Source organism: Loxodonta africana, chromosome 18 (assembly GCF_030014295.1).
Source record: "Loxodonta africana isolate mLoxAfr1 chromosome 18, mLoxAfr1.hap2, whole genome shotgun sequence".
In the NCBI taxonomy this organism is placed as follows: domain Eukaryota; kingdom Metazoa; phylum Chordata; class Mammalia; order Proboscidea; family Elephantidae; genus Loxodonta; species Loxodonta africana.
In genome coordinates, this window is record NC_087359.1 from 50,217,128 (window position 1) to 50,241,161 (window position 24,034).

At 33.5% G+C, this 24,034-nt stretch overlaps 1 protein-coding gene across 20 annotated transcripts in view; it reads right to left on the reverse strand.

Annotated features, from left to right (window-relative positions):
- BCAS3 (BCAS3 microtubule associated cell migration factor) overlaps positions 1–24,034 on the reverse strand; it is a 623,309-nt gene that overhangs the window by 390,202 nt on the left and 209,073 nt on the right. For all 20 annotated transcript variants that reach the window (XM_064271347.1, XM_064271344.1, XM_064271335.1 and 17 more), the window contains one exon: positions 16,685–16,778. In XM_064271347.1, the coding sequence (XP_064127417.1) occupies positions 16,685–16,778 (94 nt within the window). The remainder of the gene's footprint in view (positions 1–16,684; positions 16,779–24,034) is intronic.

Consider the following 24,034-nt stretch of genomic DNA (forward strand, 5'->3'; position numbering starts at 1 on the left):
TGCATGGTATATATTTTTCCATCCTTCTGCTTTAAATCTATCAATAGATGGGGTTCTTTTGGACAAAAGGTAGTTATGTTCTAGTTTTTTGTTTGTCTGCATGTGTGTATTAGCTTTTTGGCTGTATGTCCTTAAGTTTTCCTTACTTGTTCTAGGGATTATGATATACATACCTAACTTTGTGTGTGTGTTCATTTGTATTTTGTCCAGAGTTTATAGTTGTTTTCTGTGGGAAGGATGATTTGTCAGCTTACTCCTTTAACTAAGAATCAAAATATTTTTAAAGACTATTTTTAAAAGAATATCTTGAGTGGTTAAACAACATAATGAACATATTTAATGTCGCTGAAATGTACATGTGAAGGTTGTTCCAAGAGCAAATGTTCTGTTATCCACATATTTACCAAAATTTAAAAATATATACTTTTCTTGTTAAAAGAAAAAGTGTAAAAGAATATGAAGCAGTCATGGAAAAATAAGATAGGCAGTTAAATGGGAAGACGAAGTATATTTAACTTTGCTATTTACTTGGCTAGTCTAAGTGACTACAGCTCTAGCCACTACTTCATAGTAAAAATCACACTAGTGTCCTAGATATTTCTAAGATAATATAGTTCAGATGTTGAGAAATGTCATTGCTTGAAATCTACATCAGCCCTGTAACAGTTTCTATAAACTGTCCCCCATTTCACACGGTGCTATGATCATCAGGGACCCCTGGTGGTGCAGCGGTTAAGAGCTATGGGTGCTAACCAAAAGATCAGTAGTTCAAATCACCAGCTGTTACTTGGAAACCATATGGGGTACTTCTACTCTGTCTCATAGGATTGCCATGAGTTGGAATCAACTTGACTGCACACAACAACAACATGGTCATTAGCATACTTTGTATTTTTTCCTTTTTGTTGTTGTTTTCAAATAAATCTCTAAGATTGGGCATGTATGCTTCATTTTCTTTTTGTGGGCAGTATTTTTCCACTTCTAACTTTTTACTGGGTTATAATAAGTTTTCAATTATCACAACTCCACTACTATATTCTGATTCTGCCTTCTGACAACAGAATTCTTTTTTACAAACAATTCAATAGAAGCATCAATCTTACAGGAAATCAGATGAACTTGCATTTATAACATATACATTCTCAATAAACTGCAGATAAATTTCACATTACTTTTAAAATTATATAAAATCTTATTCTGAGTGAGCATTTTACAAATAAGAATACCAATTGCTAAATCCAGACTATAATATTACCATCTTACATATGAATGATATCACAGATGAACACTTCTCAATATGGCATTAATCTCACTATAGTTAATGACCTGAAAAACTACTTTAAATTTTTAGAGAAACAGCCCAATGAATTTTTTATACCTATTATCTTCTGTATACCCTATTTCAAACATTTTTTTTTCCCACTCCTTCATGCAAATGTGGCTTTTATAACCACCAATGAGCTCACTTTTTTCACAAAAATTTACAATAATGTAAAAAATTGAAAGAGCAGAGAAGAAAGAAGACTGTGGGATTACGCAGTCACGCGCTTTCTTTTAGTTTACAATTTCCTCTTTCGCACACATTCTGTTAGGGAAAATAACAAGCTTTTTTTCCTCTAGAAAACAAGTTAAAAAGCACATATACATAAAAGGAAAAACTCGTACAGAGTAGACTGTGGCTTGAGAACTATTTATGCAGCATCAGAAGACTAAACCAGACTCTGGCCTGGCCATAAACTAAACCCACGCCCCAAATGAGGTGCCAAGCCACAAAAAGCATTTGCGTCATCTGGGAATACAAGGAAAAGAAGGACTTCTAATTATAGGGCCTGGAAGCGGAAGCCTAGAGCGATTAGCTGTTTAGGCGCTGCTGTATGTTTATCTGGAAGCTTCCTCTCTCTCACTCTCAGCATCAAGTTTGATAGATGAGTGTTAGCCTAAAGGGTGGAGACTGAAGCTGCCGATGGTACATGGCGTTCTCCAAAACCTGAGGTAGCTAGAGACTGAACATTAAGGCTTTTGTGGCCTCATAAGAACGTAAGTCTTTTCAACTGGGCGTCAGCTGCTTAGCCTAAAAGGCAAAATTAAAGAGTAGCAAATCTCCACTGTGCATATGCTATAAAATCTTGGAAACATGAGTAGGTTTGTCTTTTTTACCATAACCTATTTATAACACCTATCTAATTGTATGGTTCTTTAACATGTGCACACGTGTGAACTGGAAGACAAATTACCAGCTATTCACATTCTCTTTCAAAAGAGCATGAACACTGATATGGTGGGTCAAATTAAAATTTTTACAGGAATTCAGGTTGTTTACCTCAAAATAATTTTAAAATCTTGGTCTTAATTCTTGTTAATTTAATATTTTCCCATCAATACTTGCATAGATTAAAAAAAAAAAAACAAACACCGAACTCATTGCCATCGAGTCAATTCTGACTCATAGCAACCCTATGGTTTCCAAGAAGCGGCTGGTGGATTTGAACTGCTAACCTTTGGTTAGCAGCCAGGCTCTTAACCACTGCGCCACCAGGGCTCCACTTGCATAGATAGAAACCTATAAATTACTTAATTATCTTTTATGTTTACTACCCAAACCTGTAGATAAATGCTAAAGGAAAGAAACAGAATCCTAGTACTGACAGTACTAGTAATGTCCTCAGATTAGATAAAACTATAATAATATCATAGTCTATTAAAGTCTGATTAATAAAATCTTTAAACGGAATATGAATACTTGAAAATAAAGGTCTTAGAGTGACCATATGAGCAGCATCAATGTTAACATTTCTCAAGCTTCTATTAGCAGTATTTAACATTAAAGATGCTAATACGCAAATTCATCAATGTATTCTTACACTTTAGTGGCCCAGAAGATATTAAATCTTTATCGAACTCACACTTAACAAAACCCTGTTAAAGGTATTGAAATAAACACTATAAAATGAGAAAAGGAGATGATTTATTTGATCCCTTTCTATAGTTGCATATATTCACAACCAACAAAAACAAGAGTGAAATCTTTGCTGATGCTCTTACTTGCTCCATGTGGAAAAGTCTAAAATCAACAACTGGTTTTCTAATTTACTTGTTCTATTTTTTAAACTTATTATTTCTATCTTCCTGAAGTTAGAAAGTGTTCCACATTTTAATGTTTTATTTTCTTTCTTCCTCTTTACCGAAAATGTTTAGACTTCTGAAGACATCTTTAGCCATATCCAATGAGTAGTCCAATGTTTATTATTTTCACCAGTCTACAATTATAACTTCAGTGTCTTTTTTAATCCAACAGAAATTTAAGAGAGTGGTGTATGTCTGTTATTTTTCCAAGAGCTTGATTTTCGGGGGGGGGGGGGGGGGGGCGGGGATCAATGCTGGGATCCACTTTGTTTTCTAAAAATTTATTAAACTTTATTAAGATGTAATTTATATAAACTAAATGCACTCCACCTGTCCTAGACAACTGGTGATGTTTTCTGTCATTATAGATTAATATTGCCTGCTTTAGAATTTCATGTAAATGGAATCATACAATACGTACTCTTAGCACAATTATTTTTGAGACTCATCATATTAATGCACATAAAAGTAGTTAATTAATTTATGTATACCACTGAGTAGTATTTCGTTTTAAGGCTATACCACAATTTATGTATCCACTCACCATTTGTTTTTAGTTTTTGGCTATTGTGACTAAAACACCAAGAGTTTATTCTTATATATTAAATGTTTATATTAAAACATTCAAGTACAAGTATCTGTGTGGACATATGTTTTCATTTCTCTTGAGTAAATATTTATGAGTGGGATTGCTGAGCCATATTTTAAAGGTATGCTTAACTTTAGAAGAAAATACTAAACTATTTTTCAAAGTGGTTTTATCATTTTACATTCCCACCAATAAGGTAAGAGGGTTACAATTGCTCCATAGCCCTCAAGACATCTGGTATTGCCTGTATTTTTTTTTTGTTTTATTATTTATTTTTATTTTGTTGTCATTCTTCCCCCCCGACCCCCCACCCCCACCCCCCCAAATGGATCTTTCAGCTTTTCTGGCACCACTTCTTGGGAAATTATACTTTCCTTAATGAATTACTTGACACATTTGTCAAAAATGAAATGACCATTGAGTTTGGTCAATTTCTGGACTCTGTTTTGTTCCACTGATCTATGTCTATACTTACCTAAAACCATCCTTTCTTAAGCTTTAGAGTAGACCTGAAATTCAGGTTTAGTCTTCAAAATTTATTCTCCTTTTTCAAAATTGCTTTCAAATTTTTTCAAAATTATCCTTTGAATTTCCACAGGAATTTAGAATCAGCTTGAGTTGATTATTTTTTGTTTAAACAAAGTTAACCATTAATGAATAATACTAACATGAAACACTACTAGCATATCAAAGCATAAAAGTAAAAAAAAAATTTTTTTTTTACGAAAAACGGTCTATCATAATTAAATGAATTTTTTCACCATATCATATTGTAACATGGACGGCCACTAGTATGGGGAAAATGTTCAATTTCTTAGATAAAGCAGTGTAACTGGGAAAACAAGTAAGTTTAGGAAGATAAATTTAACTCATAACATTATTCAGAAAACAAAGTCACACAGTCTACAGTTTTATATCTCAAAATGGCCTTTGAAGCAAGATGCTTGGTTTCAAATAACAAATTTAATAAGCCTGCAGGCAGTGAGAAATCTGAAAATAAGACATATACAACAAACTAACAGCATTTTAATATTTAAAAAAAAGAGTTGCCGTATAGGGAATAAATGAATTAAAACGTCTAGTGATAAAACACAGTTGGCTTGTATTGTGTACGAACATGATGCTAGGGACTCTGAACCAAAATCTATGGGTATCTACACAGCAGAGGCAGACATAACTGCCGTCAAAGAAAAATTACACACACGCAAATAGTGCTAAATTAACGTCACAGGCAATTATTGCTAAAAGCTCATAACGAAGTACACAATGTGCAAAGGTTAAGAGGAATTTGGTAAGCTTAGAGAAGGGACGAGAAAGTGAATTGTCATGAACATGAGAAGACAGGAAACAAAAGTAAAGAAGGCGTGTTTGGGGATATGAGACCAAACCATTTTTTTGGAAGAGATTTTTTACCTGTCAGGGCTAGAAAATATAATTTGAAAGGTAAATATGAAAACTTTGAGAGGCCATTTAGTGTACTTCAGTGATGTGTGAAACAGAACTTTGAAAAAAATAAACTTTTTGAGTGGTGCTTCTAAGGATGTATATATAAACAAAAATTCACCAAGCTGTACCCTTAATATTTGTGCAACTTATAATAGGTAAGATACAGTTCAATAAAATTTATAAAAAACAAAAACAAGGGTGGAGGATAAGATAAACTTGGTGGTTATATATAGAGTACAGAGGAAAAGGAAAACACGAAATGCTAAATAGACCAGTTAGAAAGTTAAACACTTGAGTAGCCACCCATCCCCATGATAAAAAGATTAAAAACTCAAAACACAGTAGCAGTCAAATAAAAAATACAAATACATAAAATAAAAAGAGTCTATCAAGATATATGGTAAGGGAATAAAAAGGGGGAAAATAAGTCTTAGACTTCCACCTTGGCCAAAATGTTGTTCAAGGTACCATGAACCATACATTCTATAGCATATACCATAATTATGGATAACATTGCAAAGAATGGGAATTCCAGAAGACTTAATCGTGCTCATGAGGAATCTGTACATAGACCAAAAGGCAGTCATTCAAACTGAACAAGGGGATACTCAAACCCGCTGCCATCAAGTCACTTCCAACTCATAGCAACCCTATAGGACAAAGCAGAACTGCCCAATAGGGTTTCCAAGGAGCAGCTCGTGGACTTGAACTGCTGACCTTTCGGTTAGCAGTCAAGCTCTTAACAAATGCATTCCACCCAGTGCTCCAAGGGTATACTGCATCAGGGCTGTATCTTTTCATCATATTTATTCAATCTGTATACTGGGCAAATAATCCGAGAAGATGCACTACTTGAAGAAGAACATGGCATCAGGATTGGAAGACGACTCATTAACAACCTGTGTTATGCAGATGACACAACCTTGCTTGCTGAAAGCAAAGAGGACTTGAAGGACTTGCTGATGAAGATCAAAGAATACAGCCTTTGGTATGGGTTACACCTCAACATAAAGAAAACAAAAATCCTCATAACTGGACCAATAAGCAACATCATGATGAGTGGAGAAAAGGCTGAGGTTGTCAAGGATTTCATTTTACTTGGATCCACAATCAATGTCTATGGAAGCAGCAGTCAAGAAATCAAAAGACACATTGCATTAGGCAAATCTGCTACAAAAGACCTCTTTAAAGTATTAAACAGCAAAGATGTCACTTTGAGGACTAAGGTAGGCCTGACTCAAGCCATGGTACTTTCAGTTGTCTCATATGCATGTGAAAGCTGGACAATGAATAAGAAAGACAGAAAAATTGATGTCTTCGAATTATGGTGTTGGTAAAGAATATTGAATATACCATGGACTGCCAAAAGAACGAACAAATCTGTCTTGGAAGAAGTGTAGCCAGAATGTTCCTTAGAAGCGAGGTTGGCAAAATTTCATCTCACATACTTAGGACACATTATCGGGAGGGACCAATTCCTGAAGAAGGACATCGCGTTTGGTGAAGTAGATGGTCAGTGAAAGAGAAGAAGACCCTCAATGAGACTGACACGGTGGCTGCAAGCACAGCTCAAGCACAGCAACAACACTAAGGATGGCAGAGGACCAGGCAGTATTTTATTCTGTTGTACTTCGGGTTGCTATGAGTTGGAATTGACTCGCTGGTACCTAACAACAACAACATGGCATACACATGAGACTATAAAAAAAAAAAAAGAAAAGACTATAACAGACCTGAATTAGCGCTCTAGCAAGGGAGATCACAAACTATGTAACGGATGATGATTAGACAGAAGAGAAAATTTTTTAAAAATACATTATCTGCTAAGTATTGTAATCCAAGTTACCCTTCAGTTAACACTTCCATTTAGAATATATTGGCAAATATAGCAAATTAACAAATGTCTTTGGATATTAGGCTTGATTACCTACTTAAACAGATTGAAAACATGATGTCTCTCTTTTTTTAAAGAGAGACAAAAATAAGACAAACCCAAGAAAAATCAAAGGAACAAAAAGGAAACCAAAAATTCAGTTTACCTTTTTTATTACTTCTTCTAATTGTTGGTACTTGAAAAACTCAACTACGATGATATTTATCAATTCTGAATAGCAAAAAATATGGACTACTTGTACCTTCACAGCATTCTATAAAATGCTGTTGAACTTCAGATGCACAGAAGGATTAATTACACTTTTCAGTTTATGTCACACTATTATCATGAATTTATGCAATAACCTTTGTTTAACTGTTTTACATTTTCTCTTTTATGCTCTATTCCTGTGTCCATTTCCCATAAGCATCTCTTTTCACCAGAGGTGCCTACTCTACTGTATGTAATATGTGTCCTTTGAAACATATGCATCCTTGAGAAATACTTGGAATGTTTTCAGAGTGATGTTCAAAATATTTAATGTATAGTAAAGGTAAAGACCAATCCTAATCAGGACAAGGAAATAAGCCCCAAACTGGGGAAGATCCAGGGCATTCTAGAGGAGAGGCAGGAGGAAGAGGGCACAGTAGTTATTTGGCAACAGATATTCAAGTACTTCAGTATCTGACAAACCAGTAAGGTTGTACTGATACACAAAAGTTGAAGCCAGCCTTGGCTGCTTTGCGTATATGTACTCGCTATAGATACTTTCATTACATTTTTCAAACTTTAGTACTATGCTTATATTGTTGTAATATATTTGTTATAGGTGTATCTGTTGTAGACAGCTATATTGTTACAGCTATTTACGCATGCATTCACCTCATTTATTCATCATTCAACATTAATTGACCACCTACTTTGGCCAGGCACAATTCTAGAACTTGGAATATATCAATGAACAAATCAAAGATCCCAGCCCTCATTCAACTTACATTCTTGTAGAGACAGATAATTAACAATAAACATAACAAATGAGTTATGTTAAGTGTTATACAAAAAAAGGCAAAGCAGTTAAGAGTGAGAGAAAGTGCTAGTGCTGTGGCAGCAGTGGTGGGGAAGAGGTAGGGTTCCCCACTTGTTGATGGGCAGCCAGGATCCAAGGCTGTATTATGACTTTTGTGGGCCCTATGCATTTTGGCCTTTGTGGGCCCCCTCCTCCATGAAAAATTTTAAAGTTGTATTTTATGACAATATTAGTTGGTTTAAAATGTATATTAAAGTATTTTCATTTATGTAAAAGTTTATATTTTTGTTTTGGCTTTAAAAGAAATTAAAACATTTTGGTGAGACTCTGAATGTACTCTGGACTCTAGGCACTGTGCCTACTGTGCCTAATGGATATAGCAGGTCTGCAAAAGTTCCCTCTAGCTCTGTCAATGTGCTTGCTGTACTAAACATCCAAAAGAAATAATAGTTTACAACATGATCAAATAACTAAAAATTAAGTTAATACTGAAATATCCTCTCTTACTTGGAAAATTAAAAATATTATCACCAAAAGAATAATAGATGCAATGCAATAAAGTCTTAGATGTTATAATTACTTACAAAATAAGAAAAATCCCACCTCTCAAGTCAGTCATAACTTTTTATTTTAATGGAATACTGGTCAAAACCTTAAAATTATCTGCATCCATGTGCCCCCCAAATATTATGGGTTCTGATGGAAGGGACACTTGCTAAACCTTCAACAAGAACCATACACTACATATATGTATTCCTATTACATTAATTTTAACAACGTTACCTAGAAAGACATACAATTACAGTCCCAGCATCAAAAGAGAGTAAAGACAATTCTTCAGGGAGTATTACATTAAAGACACCACTTTACAAGATGAGGAAACAAAATGAGAGTAACTACAAACCTACAATGGAAACATCCCTTCTTAAAACTAAAAAAATAAGAAAGGCAATAAACTCTTCAGATGCCCTTTGTATAGTCAGTGATATGTATACGTGACTGGTGGTGATAAACCAGAAGCTGTCAGATGAGAGGAAAAATGTCAAGCCACGTTATTCAGTAAATCTGTGAGGCATTATAGATCCTAACAAAAATCAAGACAAGGTATTTTTCTAACCAGTTGCTTTGATCAATGAGAAAAACTTTTCTGCAAAAAAAAAAAAATCCAATTTAAACTTCTGTAATGATTAACCCAAGACCACCATCACCTTTCATTATACAGCATTTAAGTAAACAGATGAATTTCAAGTCTGTTAAACATTCAGTCAAGCATCCAGAGGGGTATATGTTTAATCTGTTTTACTACAGACTGAACATTCATTTTTCTCTTATTACTGGATGGAAAAGCTCTTTCCCGGCCAAGGAGGGGTAATTATTTAAAATGTAGATGTGCTGAACTTCACAGCTCTCAGCTGCTCAGCTGACAAAAGTAACACCTTTGGAAAGCAGATCAATTATTTACTCAATTAAAGACAGAAAGTCTATTTTAGGAACATCGCCATGTCAGAGGGTTTTTTATGTTTCTAAGTTCCAATCTTTTCTTTTCTGTCTTCTTAAAGACCTTTTGCTTTTTTCAAGTATGATGTCATCCCACAACTCTGTCAAGGATTTCACTTTACTTGGCTCCACAATCAACGCCTGGGGAAGCAGCAGTCAAGAAATCAATCGAAGTATTGCATTGGGAAAATCTGCTGCAAAAGGCCTCTTTAAAGTGTTCAAAAGCAAAGGTGTCACCTTGAGGACTAAGGTGAGCCTGTCCCAAGCCATGGTATTTTCAATCACCTCATATGCATGTGAAAGCTGGACAATGAATAAAGAAGACCTAAGATGAATTGATGCCTTTGAATTATGATGTTGGTGAAGAGTATTGTATATACCATGGTCTTCCAGAAGGTGAATAGATCTGTCTTGAAAGAAGTATCGCCAGAATGCTCCTTGGAAGCAAGGATGGCGACACTTTGTCTCAAGTACTTTGGACATGTTATCAAGAGGAACCAGCCAGCCCCTGAAGAAGGACATTGTGCTTGGTAAAACACAGGGTCAGCGTAAGATAGGAAGACCCTTAATGAGATGGTTTGACACAGTGGCTGCAACAACAGACTCAAACATAGCAATGATTATGAGGATGGTGCAGGACCAGGCAGTGTTTCGTTCTGCTGTATGCAGGGTCAATATGAGTCTGAACTGACTCAACAGCACCTAACAACAACAAGCCCGAAGAAGCAACAAGCATGTCCTAGAAGAAGTACAGCCAGAGTGCTCCCTGGAAGCCAGGATGGTGAAACTTCCTTTCATATACTTTGGACATGTTATCAGGAGGGGCCAGTCCCTGGAAAGGAATATCATGCTTGGTAAAGCAGAGGGTCAGTGAAAAAGAGGGAGAACCTCAACGAGATGGACTGACACAGTGGCTGCTACGGTGGGCTCAAACATAGCAACGATTGTGAGGATGGCACAGGGCTGGCTAGTGTTTTGCTCATAGGGTACATAGGGTCACTATGAGTCAAAATCAAGTGAAGGACCTCTAACAACAAAACAAGTTTCAATCTGATTAAAAAAAAACAAAAAAACTCCCTTCTTGAATGTCAAAACCAGTATGTTTAAGCAATCTAGTGTCTTCAGTTAGGATACTTTTATTAATATACCACATATTTATTAATTTACCACATATTTCAATATTAATTATCTCTATGTGCCCAACAAAACTAACCCAAAAGTGAAAAACATATTAAGGCATTCTCAGAATAACAAAAACAGAGAAAGCTCATCACTAGCAGATCGGAACTACAAGAAATACTAAAGCGGATTCTTCAGGCTGAAACTAAAAGACACTAGAAAGTGACTCAAATCTACACAAAGAAATGAAAAGCACTGGTAAAAGTAACAATATATCCAAATATAAAAGAGAGTATAAATTATTTTTGCTTATAAATTTTTTTAATTATGTAAAATACAACAGCACACAGCAAAAGGAAAAGATAGGAAATAGAGCTACACTTCAAGAAAGCTTTGGTATACTATTTTGTATAGTATTGAAAGTAAATTGGAATTACTTCAAACTGCATTGTTTAAATTCACATGCTAATTGTAATCACTAGGGCAACCACTAAATAAATGCCTCAAAAAATATAGTAAAAGAAACAGTAAGGGAATTAAAATAGCATACTAGAAAGTCTCTCTTTAATACAAAAGAAGGCAGTAATTTAGAAATACAGAAATAAAAAAATAAGCTATATGGAAAAATAAATAGGAAAATAATATTGTTAAATACAGGAGCGAAAACTACAAAATTCTTCAAAGAAAATAGTGGTAAATTGTCATAACTGTAGATTAGGCAATGGTTTCTTACATAACAAAAGTACAAGTAAAAAGAAAAAAAGATAAATTTGATCTCATTGAAATTAAAAACTTTTGTCTTCAAAGTACATCATCAATAAAGTGAAAAAACAATACATTGAATGGGAGAAAATATTTGCAAATCATATATCTGGGAAAAAAAAAAAAAAAAAAACCTGTGGCCATCAAGTCGATTCTGACTCATACCGACCCTATAGGACAGAGTAGAACTGCTCCATAGGGTTTCCAAGAAGCACCTGGTGGATTCGAACTGCTGACCTTTTGGTTAGCAGGCAAACTCATAACCACTGCGTCACAGGGTTTAGTATTTTATATAAAAAAATCTTATGGTGCAACAATAAAAAGACAAATAACCTCATTTGAAAATGAGCAAAGAACCTGAATAGACATATTTGAATTGGCCAATAAAAGATGCTCAACATCATTAGCATTAGGGAAATGCAAATCAAAATCACAATGAGATAACCACTTCACATTCATTAGGATAGGTATAACCCAAGAGATAGACAATAACAATTGCTGGCTATAACAAGTATAGGGAAATTAGAGCCCTCATATATTGCTGGTGGGTGCTTAAAATGGTGCACCTACTTTAGGAAAATGTTTGGTAATTTCAAAAATTAAAACCATATGATTCCACAATTTTACTCCTAGATATACACCCAAGAGAACCAAAACATATACTCATACAAAAACATGAACAGTATGATCATAGTAGCATTATTCACAATATATAAAATTCCAAATAATTAGAATACATAAAAAAAAAAAAAAACCCTCTAAAACAGGGTTTTGTTGATGGTTGCACAACTTGGTGAATAAACTAAAAACCACTCAATTGTACACAACCCAAATGCCCATCTACAAATGAATGGTAAACAAATTGTGGTGTAACTGTGTAATGAAATACTACTCAGCAATAAAAAGGAATCAACTACTGACACATGCAACAATGTGGATGGATCTCAAAATAACTGTGCTGAGTAAAAGAAGCCACACACACAAAAAGTACATATTGTGTGATTCCATTTATATCAATTCTAGAAAAGCAAACAAATATATGTTGATAGAAAGTAGACTGGGTATGGGGAGAGGGGATCAGGTAAGGAAAGAGGGAGGGATTACAAAGGAGCAAAAGAAAACTTTTAGGGGTGATAGATACATTCATTGTCTTGATTGGGGCAATGGTCTCATGGGTGTATACTTTTGGAAAAATTTATCAAATTGTATACTTTAATATATGCAGTTAAGGTATGTCAATTATATACAATTTTAATATGCCTCAATGTTCCAATGAATCAAGTAAATATACATCCTTGACTCGGTTTTAACAATAGTATACTAATTTATACTATTCAATGACGGATCTGTACTTTAACAGATTTCTCAATAAAATTCTCTTCTTTGCCTAAGAAACAAAAAAGGGCAAACTCCAGAAAGCTTGTTTGTATAGTCTACAAAAAGCATTCACTAGAAATGTTTCTCATTGTGTTCTTAAATAATCGAAAGCAACAAATTTACACCACTCATATTGAATCTGTCCAGATCTAAGCAAGGGGATTTCTCTGGCACTTCTAACCAAATCATAAATGCTACCATTAAAACATTTGTTTTAATTCTGGCCTCAGAGTCACAGCTAATAAACAAGAATGGAAATGAGAAATTGAAAAACAAACTGAATGCAGCTGCTAAACTAGAAGTTTCACAGCTTTATTTAATGGCATCCCTTAACTTCTCTTCTGAATAGGTTCCATACAAGATAGGACTGCATGCCAGTGAGCCAAGTAGCCTATGTTTTCTCCTGAACTCATTTTGCAGTATTATGCCATCATGTACATTTTATAGTATTTTTAACGTTTCCCAGGAGGTGGCCAACAGGTCTTGTTTATTCCTGAATTTTGTCATCCAGAACTTTTTATAATACTGTCATTGATAAATTTGTCTCACTTAAAAAAAAAAAAGCCTAAAAGAAATGTATTATACTCTTGAGTATAGTAGTGACACAGGTAAACTGGTTTTGAGAAAGATCAGGTTTAAAAACAAAAAGCACACAAATCAAATTAGATTAAGACTTATTAAAATAGCCTCCTTGGGTTTTTTTGTAAGTTTTGTTTCATTTTGTTTGTTTCTTATAAATGAACTTACCTAACCTTGTAAAAAGTGTTCTAACAAGCACCATTATTATTACTGGCACCACTACATAACCCATGAAAATGCCTTTAACTAAACAGAGAGAATTATTAGAGGGTCAATATAGTTTGAACATCTTGATATAAATAATTTTAGAAGCACTATATGGGGAAAGGAAGATCTGGGAGAGGGGTTAACACAAGATCTACAGTTATATTTTCAGAAAAACCAACTTAAATTATATAAAATTATATACCTTGGTACAAAATACCAATTAGTAAAAGTTCAGAACAAAAATATTCAGCCAGAGAACAGAGAACTGCCTAGTTTCATAACATCACATTTTCTAATTACAATTGTAAATTTGTAGAGAACAATTTAAATGAAGAGTGATAGAAAATGCATCATTTGATCTCCCAATGACATTTTAAAAACTCTAACATTAAAAATTAAAGAAAAATAATCACAACTACTGAAGTATCCATGCACTTACTACTAGCAGTATAGACTCCTGACTAAAAAAATGTAGTCATGATAGACTAAGTTTTATATCTCAATCTGAGAAGGTTAGGATAAAAAAAGAAATTTGATCCAGAACTAGACAAGGTAAAAAAAAAAAACAAAAACGGTCATCCCCCAATGAGAGAAAATACCACCAAAAGTTACTTTACAGAGCAGGCTAAGAGCAGCCATGGCTAAGTTCAATGCCCTTCTGTAAAAAAGCTGGGTAACTAGTGACCAGTACTTGCTAAAAATTTTTAAATCATTGAGAATTGATATTTTATATATACTTGTCCATAATCAGACAAGAACAGGAAATATTCAGGGTAAAAAAAATGCTCAGAACTGAACAGTAAATAACTAAGATGAACTGTAAGCAATTTCAAGAAATTTTTGTCTTACAGTTTCTAGAAAATACTGTGCAACCCAACTGTGTGATTGGTAGCTGAGGTATAAACCCTCTATTTAAAACCTTTAAACAAGTACAATGCATTTACAAAATAATGAAGGAATGAAGACACAGTGAAAACCATTTCGGCTACATAAGAAACTAATGAATCCACTGCATAGGCTCTCCTTCACAATCTATGTCAAATATGTCCTGTTTTTCTTGCCTCATTTGTCCAACTAATATTTATATATGTTCCAGGCACTGTATGATTATTTCCTAGCTAATCATCTTTTAGGTCTCAGGTTAAAACTTATTTCTTTTTGAAGGAATTTTCCCAATACCAGGCTAATACTCATCCCTTAAGCACCCTGTCCTCACTCCACATAGGGCTTTCCTCCCTTGTTTTAAGTCTCTATTTACTTACCTGCATCCACCAGCACACTGTTTCTTACTAACTGAACCAGAACTTAGCCAGTCATTGTGAATGCAGTTACTAGTTAAATAACTACAGGAAGACTTCCAATGTGTTCAGCTGAAACATGTGAGATCACAACAAGCTTCAACATTTTTGATAAGGAGCAATAAAACATTTTAGTGCCACGGGCCCTTTTAGCAGTATAGTGAAGCTTTGGAACCTGTTTCTCAGAATCATATATTTGAAAAGACAAAATAGTTAAGATTTAAAAAACTGTCATATAGTAGTATATATGCATCTTTAATATATTAAAAGATAAGATCTACCATTATTTTGAAGCATAACCCATAAGCAGAAAATTATATAATAGTAAGACTATTATAATGCAAAGCCATAGACAGGGAAAATACAGCTTCCAATGTCAGAAGCACTTTAACTAGGGTCATATGAAATATACACTATTACAAAGGAGTTTTGACATAACAGATGGAATATCAAAATGAGTCATACTGGTTACTCCAAGCAGAGTACTCTAAGTGACATAACTTCCAGACTGTTTCTTCAAATTTAATTCCCACAATCTTCAGAGCATTTCAATAAATCTTTGTCTTCATTAATAAAATCACTCCAATCACTACAAAAATTTTCCTCTATTTATCAAAAATGACTAATTAAGATACTAGAAGGAGGATTATTCAAAGTGCTCTATGTTATCCTCTTACTATCATTCTCTTATTTGAAAAGTGAAATGAGAAATAAGATGGGTCTTTCCCATCAATTTTGAGTGACAGAATCATTTCTGAAGAATAAGATAAAAATGACAGGCTCCTCAGATGCACCAACAAAACAGATTACATCTGACAAGATTATAAGTTCATAAAGACTACCAGCCTTGAAAGGAAAAGAGTGATTTTATTTTTTATTTAGAAACAAAGTATTTTAAAAATAACTCATTTTCCACCACTGGAAGTGCTGCACCAACTCCTTACTACAAAAATTGAAAATTAAAGGAAAAGAAAGAATTACGCATTTATCCTGACTTTATATACAGGAGAACTGTGGTCCATTCCCAGTTGATGAAAGAGAACTATTTTACAAAAGTATATAGAAAAGTATAACACCTAATAAATGCAAAAGAAATGACAGAATTAGAAAATTCACCATTAGACAACCTTCAATGTAACAAAACTATCAAGTAAAAAATTGTTTCAGGAATGAAGCCAAAATTACATCTCTGAGATTACTTGCTAATCTTCACAAGAAAAACCTACCTCTAGCATGTAGATATTTGATGGTCAGTACATTATTCATGTGATCAAATACAGTTTCACAAATAGGGAGACAATCCTATATAATGTGTTGCTGGGATAAAAGTGATGCATATATACAGTATTACTTACAAAGTTTCTTTAAAAAAGAAAAATTCTTAGTCTGAATCTATTCAAGCTTTAACTGTAAGACCTAACTTCGAGTTAGAGGAAATCTAAGTGATAGAGGAATAAGAAAACAATATCGCAATGGGGGAAAAAAAAAAAAAGCTGACAAAACAAGAATTTGGACAATATAACTGCTCTGAACATTTCAAACGAAAAAAGGAAGAAGCTGTATACTAGACAAAAAGGATCCAAAGAGACATAACAAAATGTAAGGTATGAACCTTAATTAGATCGTGGCTTGAAACAGTCATTAAACACATTTTTGGGATAACTGGGAAATATCTGAATAACAACTGGATATTAGATGATATTATAAAATATTTTTAATTCTCTAAAAAAAAAAAATAATCATTAGTTATGAAAACCCATGATACAAATGGCAACAAAAGGACTTACCACTTGTATTAAAAGCCATACAGCACACTGGCTTCTCATGAGCAGGGAAGTGGGCTACAATACCATCACTGTCAGAATCCTCACTCAGAAGCACCTTCCAAAGGAAACAGACAAATGGAAATTAAATGTTTTCTGACCAATAATTGAACTTGCAGACTATACACAACTATTTCACAATATTACTGACAAAATAACAAACTTCCACTCTATTGGAAGATTGTTCTTGTCAGTAGAAAGTGAGAATACCATTTTAGGAATGAGGAAAAAGATAACATGCTCCCAGCATGCTCCAAAACAGTGGGTTGACATGTCTGTAGATGGCAGAGATAATTACTTTTTGAAATATAGTTCCAGGTAAATGAAAAGCATAAAATTGGCTATTTTCAAATTCTTTATAAAATATAATCACATAGGGCTTCACTGAAGGGCAGGAACATATAGTTCTTATTGTGGTATGGACTCTGCTGAAAAATAAAAAATTTTGCCCACTATTTCAATTAGAAGAACTCAGAAGAGGGAAAAGTAATATAGTTATTAATAATAATAAATTGTTAAACACAAAAACATCAGCCATAAAAACCTCTATGTTAAAAAGTATAAAAGGTGTGGTTTTTAGAATCATTCATTCTTTTTTATCGTTGAAATGTATTCCATTGTATGGGGATATGGCTTTGTTGATTCATCCACCAATTCTTGGGCATTTGGATTGTTTTTGATATTACACATAATGCTGCTATAAACATCTACATACACATCTATATGTTGACATATAATTTCATTTCTCTTGAGGAGATACTTAGAAGTTCAATTATTCAGTAATATGGTTAGTGTGTATTTAGCTTTTAAGGAACCACTAAACTGTCACGGTAGCTTAGCCGTTTTATATGCCCTCCAGGAATGTATGAAATTTCCAACTTCTCCACATCCTTTCCAACACTTTGTATTGTAAGTTTCTGAAATCATAGGCATTTTATTGAATGAGTACTTATATCTTCCTGTGGTTTTAATTTTCATCTCCAGAATGACTAATGATGACATGCAACTCTTCATGTGCTTACTAGTTATTCATATAGGTTCTTTGGAGAAATGGCTATTAAAATCGTTTCCCCATTTTTAATTGAGTTCTTTGTCTTCTTGTAAGTGTTGGATACAAGAACTTTATTTGATAAATTGATTTCTCCCAGTCTAAGGTTTTGCTTTCCTTTTTTAAAAGTTATGTATTCTTCAGGGAAACATTAAGTTCAAATGAAGTTCAATGTTATTCACTTTTTCTTTTATGGTTCATACTTTCAGTGTCATATATCCTAACCATAGATTTTCTCCTATTTCCACCTACAGGTATTATAAATTTAAAATAATTTAAAAATAAAATCACAATTCCATTATTACACCTAAAAAAAAAAAAAACAGTAATTCTTGAAAATCCTCAAATACACAATATTAGTATGTATGTATGTGTTTTTTCCATAACAGAAATTTTAAATATATAACACTTTGACAACCTTGATTCATCCATCGTCTTGTATCTTTTTGCTGGAGTATTTTAAAGCAAATCCAAGGAACTATCTTATTTCATCTATACATATTAAACAAGACAGACAAAAAAATCAGCAAAAACTTATTCTGAGAAGCAAATGGAAATTATAAAACTGTTATCACAGTAACTGAAAAAATGTAATGGACATATTTAACATAAATTAGACACAGCTGAAGAAATATTTGAAAAACTGGATACAGACCAAAATAAGATATCCAGAAAGAAAAATGGAGTGACAAAAATTTAGAAAACACAGAAAAGAGCTTAAGACATTTAGAGGAAACTGAGAAGGACACACATGTGCAATCGGTCTTTCAAATATGAATGGGGCAAAAGCAATATTTGAAAGCTGGTTAAAGATAAAAAGTCAAAAGATCCAAGAAGCTCAAAATTCCAGCAGGAAAACCACACTTATGCTTATGATAGTAAAACTGCAAACTAAAAGCAGATGGAGAACAAAGATAAAACACCTTCATATAAGCAACAATTAAAACGAGAGGTAAAATCACAACAGAAAACAGTCAATGAAATGATATATTTGAAGTGTTTCTAAAAAATAATGTCAATAATGTTAATGAAATAATCATATCAAACAAAAACAGAATTCATCAAGAGAATACCTACAGAAAAGTAAATAAAAGGGTACTCTTGGCAGAAAAAAAATATTCCCAAATAGGAGCTCGATTAAGCAAGAAAAAAAAAAGAGTAAATATGAGAAAAAAGGCTAAATGAATATCAATAATATTCAATAAATCAGTTTAAAGATATACAGAGAAAATTTTTAAAAGTACTATAATGTCATTTAAGAGGAGATGGAATAAACGGGGTTGAAGTGTTTTCAGGCCTTGCACCATCTGAGATAAGCTTTATTCACAATAGCAAAATGCTAGAAAAACAAAATGAATGCATTAGCCTTTGATAGAATTAGGATGAAATTATCATCTCTAGAGCTCCACTGTCCAACAGAACTTCCTAAGACATTGGAAATGTTCTACAAATCTACCATGCAATACAACAGTCACTAGCGATGTGGTAATTGAGGACCTAAAATGCAGCTAGTGTGACAGGGGAGCTAATTTTTTTAATTAATAACCAGATGTGACTAGAGGCTACCATATTGGACACTGCAGCTCTAGAGGAACCACTAAACGAATAGTGCAAATTATCATTCAAAAATTTATACACAAATTGTTTTGTGACATTGGCTGCAATGCCCGCAATGTGTTAGCACTCTCCCCCATTCCCTTAACACCCCAGGTTCCCTGAGTCCATTGGTCCAGTTTCCCTGTCCCTTCCTGCCCTCTTGCCTTTCCTTTTGGGCAAGTGTTGCCCATTCGTTCCTGTATATTTGATTGAACTAAAGAAGCATGTTTCTCATGTGTGTTATTGTTTGTTTTATAGGCCTGTCGAATCTTTGGCTGACGGTAGAATTCAGGAGTGACTTCAGTTCCGAGTTAGCAGGGTGTTCACGGGCCACAGTCTCAGGGTTAAATATTTTATTATACATATGTTACCAGAATTTTTTTTTTTAAGGATGCATTCTGAACTACTTTTCCAACTCGTCTCTTTTTTCTGGTTACATTAGACCTTTAAAAAATTTACTAGTACCAGTTGCCTATTCATAGCAACCCCCTGTGTGTCAGAAGAGAACTGCACCCCATAGAGTCTTGTAACAGCTGCCTCTGAGTGGTGTCAAACTGCCAAACTTTCTGTTAGTAGCTAAGCACTTAACTGTTCGTGCCACCCAGGGACATCCTTCAAAAATATTAGATGAGGCAAAAAAAAAAAAGAAGAAGAAAAACACCATACACACATACAAACATTGCTCTCCTTATATGAGCAATCTCCAGGAAAATGAAGTAAGCCAACATTTCCATAAAGACTAGGTCTTTGCTTTAAGAGACATATTGGTATCCTCTTTTTAAATGGCTTTGAGATACAATTCACATACCATACAATTTACCCATTGAAGCTAGATAATTCAATAGTTTTTTCAAACATTAGTATATTCACAGTAAGGTAACCAATACCACAACCAAATGTAGAACATTTTAATTACCTCAAAAAGTCACTCTCTATTTCCCCTGAAACCTCCCAGCCCTAGGCTACCACTAATCTACTTTCTGTCTCTATAAATTTGCCTAATCTAGACATTTTTCATAAATGGAACCATAGAATATGTGTGGTCTGCTGTGACTGGTTTTACTTTGCATAATCTTTTCAGTCTATCCATGTTGTAACATGAATCAGTACTACATTTCTTTTTATGGCAAGATAATGTTCCATTGTATGAATCTACCACATTTTGTTAACCCACTCATCAGCTGATGGACATCTGGGTTGTTTCCACCTTTTGGCTATTATTAATAATACTGCTGTGAACATTTGTTTACAAGTTTTTTATATGGATACACGTTTTTATTTTTCTTGAGTGTTAGACCGAGGTGTTGAATTGCTAGGTTACATGGTAACACTATCCTTAATTGTTTGAAGAAACTGCCAGACTATTTTCCAAAGAAGCTACACCACTTTACATTCCCACCAGCAATGTATGAGAGTATCAATTTCTGCACATCTTTGATAACACTTGTTATTGCCCATCTTTTTTATTATAGCCATCCTACTGGGCGTGAAGTAGTATCTCACTATAGTCTCAATTTCCAGTTCCCTAATGACTAATGAAGTTCTACTATCTTTTCAGGAGTTTACTGGCCATTTGAGAAATGTTCATTAAGTTATCTGTCCTTTTATTACTGAGTTGTAAGAGTTCTTTTCACTATTTGTCTGTCAGTCTGTCATACTGTGGTAGCTGGAAACTATGCCACTGATATTTCAAATACCAGCAGAGTCACCCATGGTGGATAGGTTTCAGTAGAGCTCCAGGCTAAGACAGACAAGGAAGAAAGGCCTGGTAACCTATTTCCAAAAATTAATCAGTAAAACCATATAGATCATAACAGAATACTGTCTCATATATAGCTGGAAGATAACCACCCTAGGTTGGAAGGCACTCCAAATACACAATGCCATGTTTCATTTTATTGTTAATGGGGTCACCATGAGTCAGAGCTGACTTTACAACACCTAACAGCAAGAGTTCTTTATATATTCTGGATACAGTCCCTTATCAGACATATGATTTGCAAATATTTTCTCATTCTGTGAGTTGTCTTTTTGCTTTCCTGATACTGTAAGACATTTTAACTTCTGAAGTTCAAATTACATTAGCACTTTTAAAAATATAAATGTCATAATTTTTTTTGAAATACACTGAACCCTTTATCAGATGATGTTATAATTTTTGCTTCAACCGTTAAATATAATTTTAAAAACTGATGAGAGGAAGGATAATCTATTACATACAGCACGATTTTTTACCCATTCCATTGTTCTTCTTTCCTTTCTCAAGTTCAAAGCCTCCTACTGCTATCATTTCCTTGGAAAACTTTCATTAGGCATTCTTTAAGAGTAAATCTGCTAGTGACAAATTCATTTAGTTTTCCATTTTCTAAAAATGTATGTTTGTTTCTACTTGATTCCTAAAAGATATTTTCTCTAGATAGAGAATTACTGTCAACAGTTCTTTTACTTAGGCAGTTTTTAACTTTTAATAATAAAAATTTGGTATTTCTCTGATATTGTACTTCAGCTATATAAGATGTCAGCATAAGGGGAAAGCTAGAAAAAGCTGAGTTAAGGGCACATGGATATATTTGCAACTTACTAAATATACAAATGGTCCCTCTCTGCGACTCCACTCATCGCAAGATAAATGTAAATTAAAACTATACTGAGATAACATTATCATCTATTAGAATGGGAGAAATTCAAAAGCTTGTGATATACTGTTTTTATTTTTTAATTTTGAAGTAGTTACGGACTTATACCAAAACAAAAACCAAACCCCCTGTCATCAAGTCAATTCCAACAACCATGAGTCAACAGCAATGGGTTTGGTTTTTGTTTTGGTATAAGTTCGTAACTACTTCAAAATTTTAAAAACTGTATATTGCAAGCTTTTGTATTTCTCCTATTCTGATAGGTGATAAATAGTATCTCAGTATAGTTTTAATTTACATTACAGAGAGGGACCATTTGTACATCATTTTTTTTTCCCTGTGAAATATTTATTCCTGTCTTTTGCCCCTTGTTCTACTGCTTGATCTTACAAAATTCCCTTTCCTTTCCCTCTCTTCTTATAGAACCAGGCACTTTACAACTGAATTATCACTTTGCCTAAAACATCAAATCATTAGTACCAGAGATATTCAAATACAGTTTTCCTAAGACATAATCTTTACTCACCACTTAACTAAGCAGGCTGAACCCCTAAATATGTATTAACACCTTGACTATACTAAAACAAAAACAAACAGTTTAATTGATACAAGATGGATAAGCCAGCCTTTATTGTCTGAACAAGATGGACAAAATCATTAAATTATTATGAATAACATTTGCTCTCAGGGCAAGAAATAGCTCGTTTATATATCATCATTCTGAAGCCTTTTTTGTTAATTAGAGATTTCCCCACCTTGCTAAATAGTAGTTACTATCCATTATGACTTCAATTATATAAGCCTGTAAAGGCAATTATACCACTCAACTTATCCTAGGCAAGAAATGCTTCTAAATAAAACATGAAAAGTAACAGATAAAAATGGACACAAAGTCAATCAAATCCATTCTGCCTTAATGCAGTTACTAAACAATGATCCTGTCATCATAAAATCAAACGAATCAATTTATCATCAGAAGGATAAAGAGTCAAATTTCATACACTACCACTGTAAACATGAAAATATCTTTATTAAAGGCTCAATGGATTTAAACAGCAAAAGTCAATGTAACATCAGCCTTACTACCCGAGATATATGAGGAAAAGAAAAGACATTACAGCTAAGGTCAAACATCAGTGGAAAGAGCTAAAAGTGATAAATCTATGACATTAACCACTGCAATCCAAAAAACAGCCTCATACTCCAACTGAACTATTAATCATGGACAAAAAAATGTCCTCCTGACAAAAAACAGATTCACGTTAATAAAAGAAAGACGGTCAGTATTATACTCTGAGGGAATCTTGGTGCTTTGAAAATATTTATAATTCTTTTAAAATGTACATAGCAACATACCTTTTATTGAAAATAAATTTATTTTCTGTTTTATGGTGGATTTTTAAAATCAAGTTAAATTTTCAGAATATGTAATAAATAGAAATGAAAATAGATTATAGTCCCCAAACAATAATATAAAATATTTCATGGTCAACAACATGAGATTTTAACTTTTAAAAACTAACATTCCTATAATTTCTATTTCCTAATAAACATCTTTTAAGTGTTTCAAGTGTTTCCAACACATCAGTCACAGAGAAATGAACTTTGACAACTCCACGACCTAGCCCATTTACATATTCCTAAACTCACTTACTGAAAATTCCTGTTTAAAGTCATAAAAAGTTAATGAAGAACAGGAATGAAAAACCAAACCACATATGAAAACATAAATTCTTATGCTATGGTTTTAATTATTTAAACTTTTTTCTAATAATATATTCCTATAAAGGCAGTCCTTGAACTACGAACAAGTTCCATTCCTAAGTCAGTCTTTAAGTCGAATTTGTATATAAGTCAGAACAGTCAGGAACAGTTCCTATCTAATGTCAGTTGTCAGTAAATCAAATGTTTGTCTTAGTATACAATATACAGTGAATCTTTCTATGCATAAAAAATACTAAAAAACACTTCCAGATACACTAAAACATCTTTAACATAACAATACAGTAATAATAATAATAATGTTTTGATGGG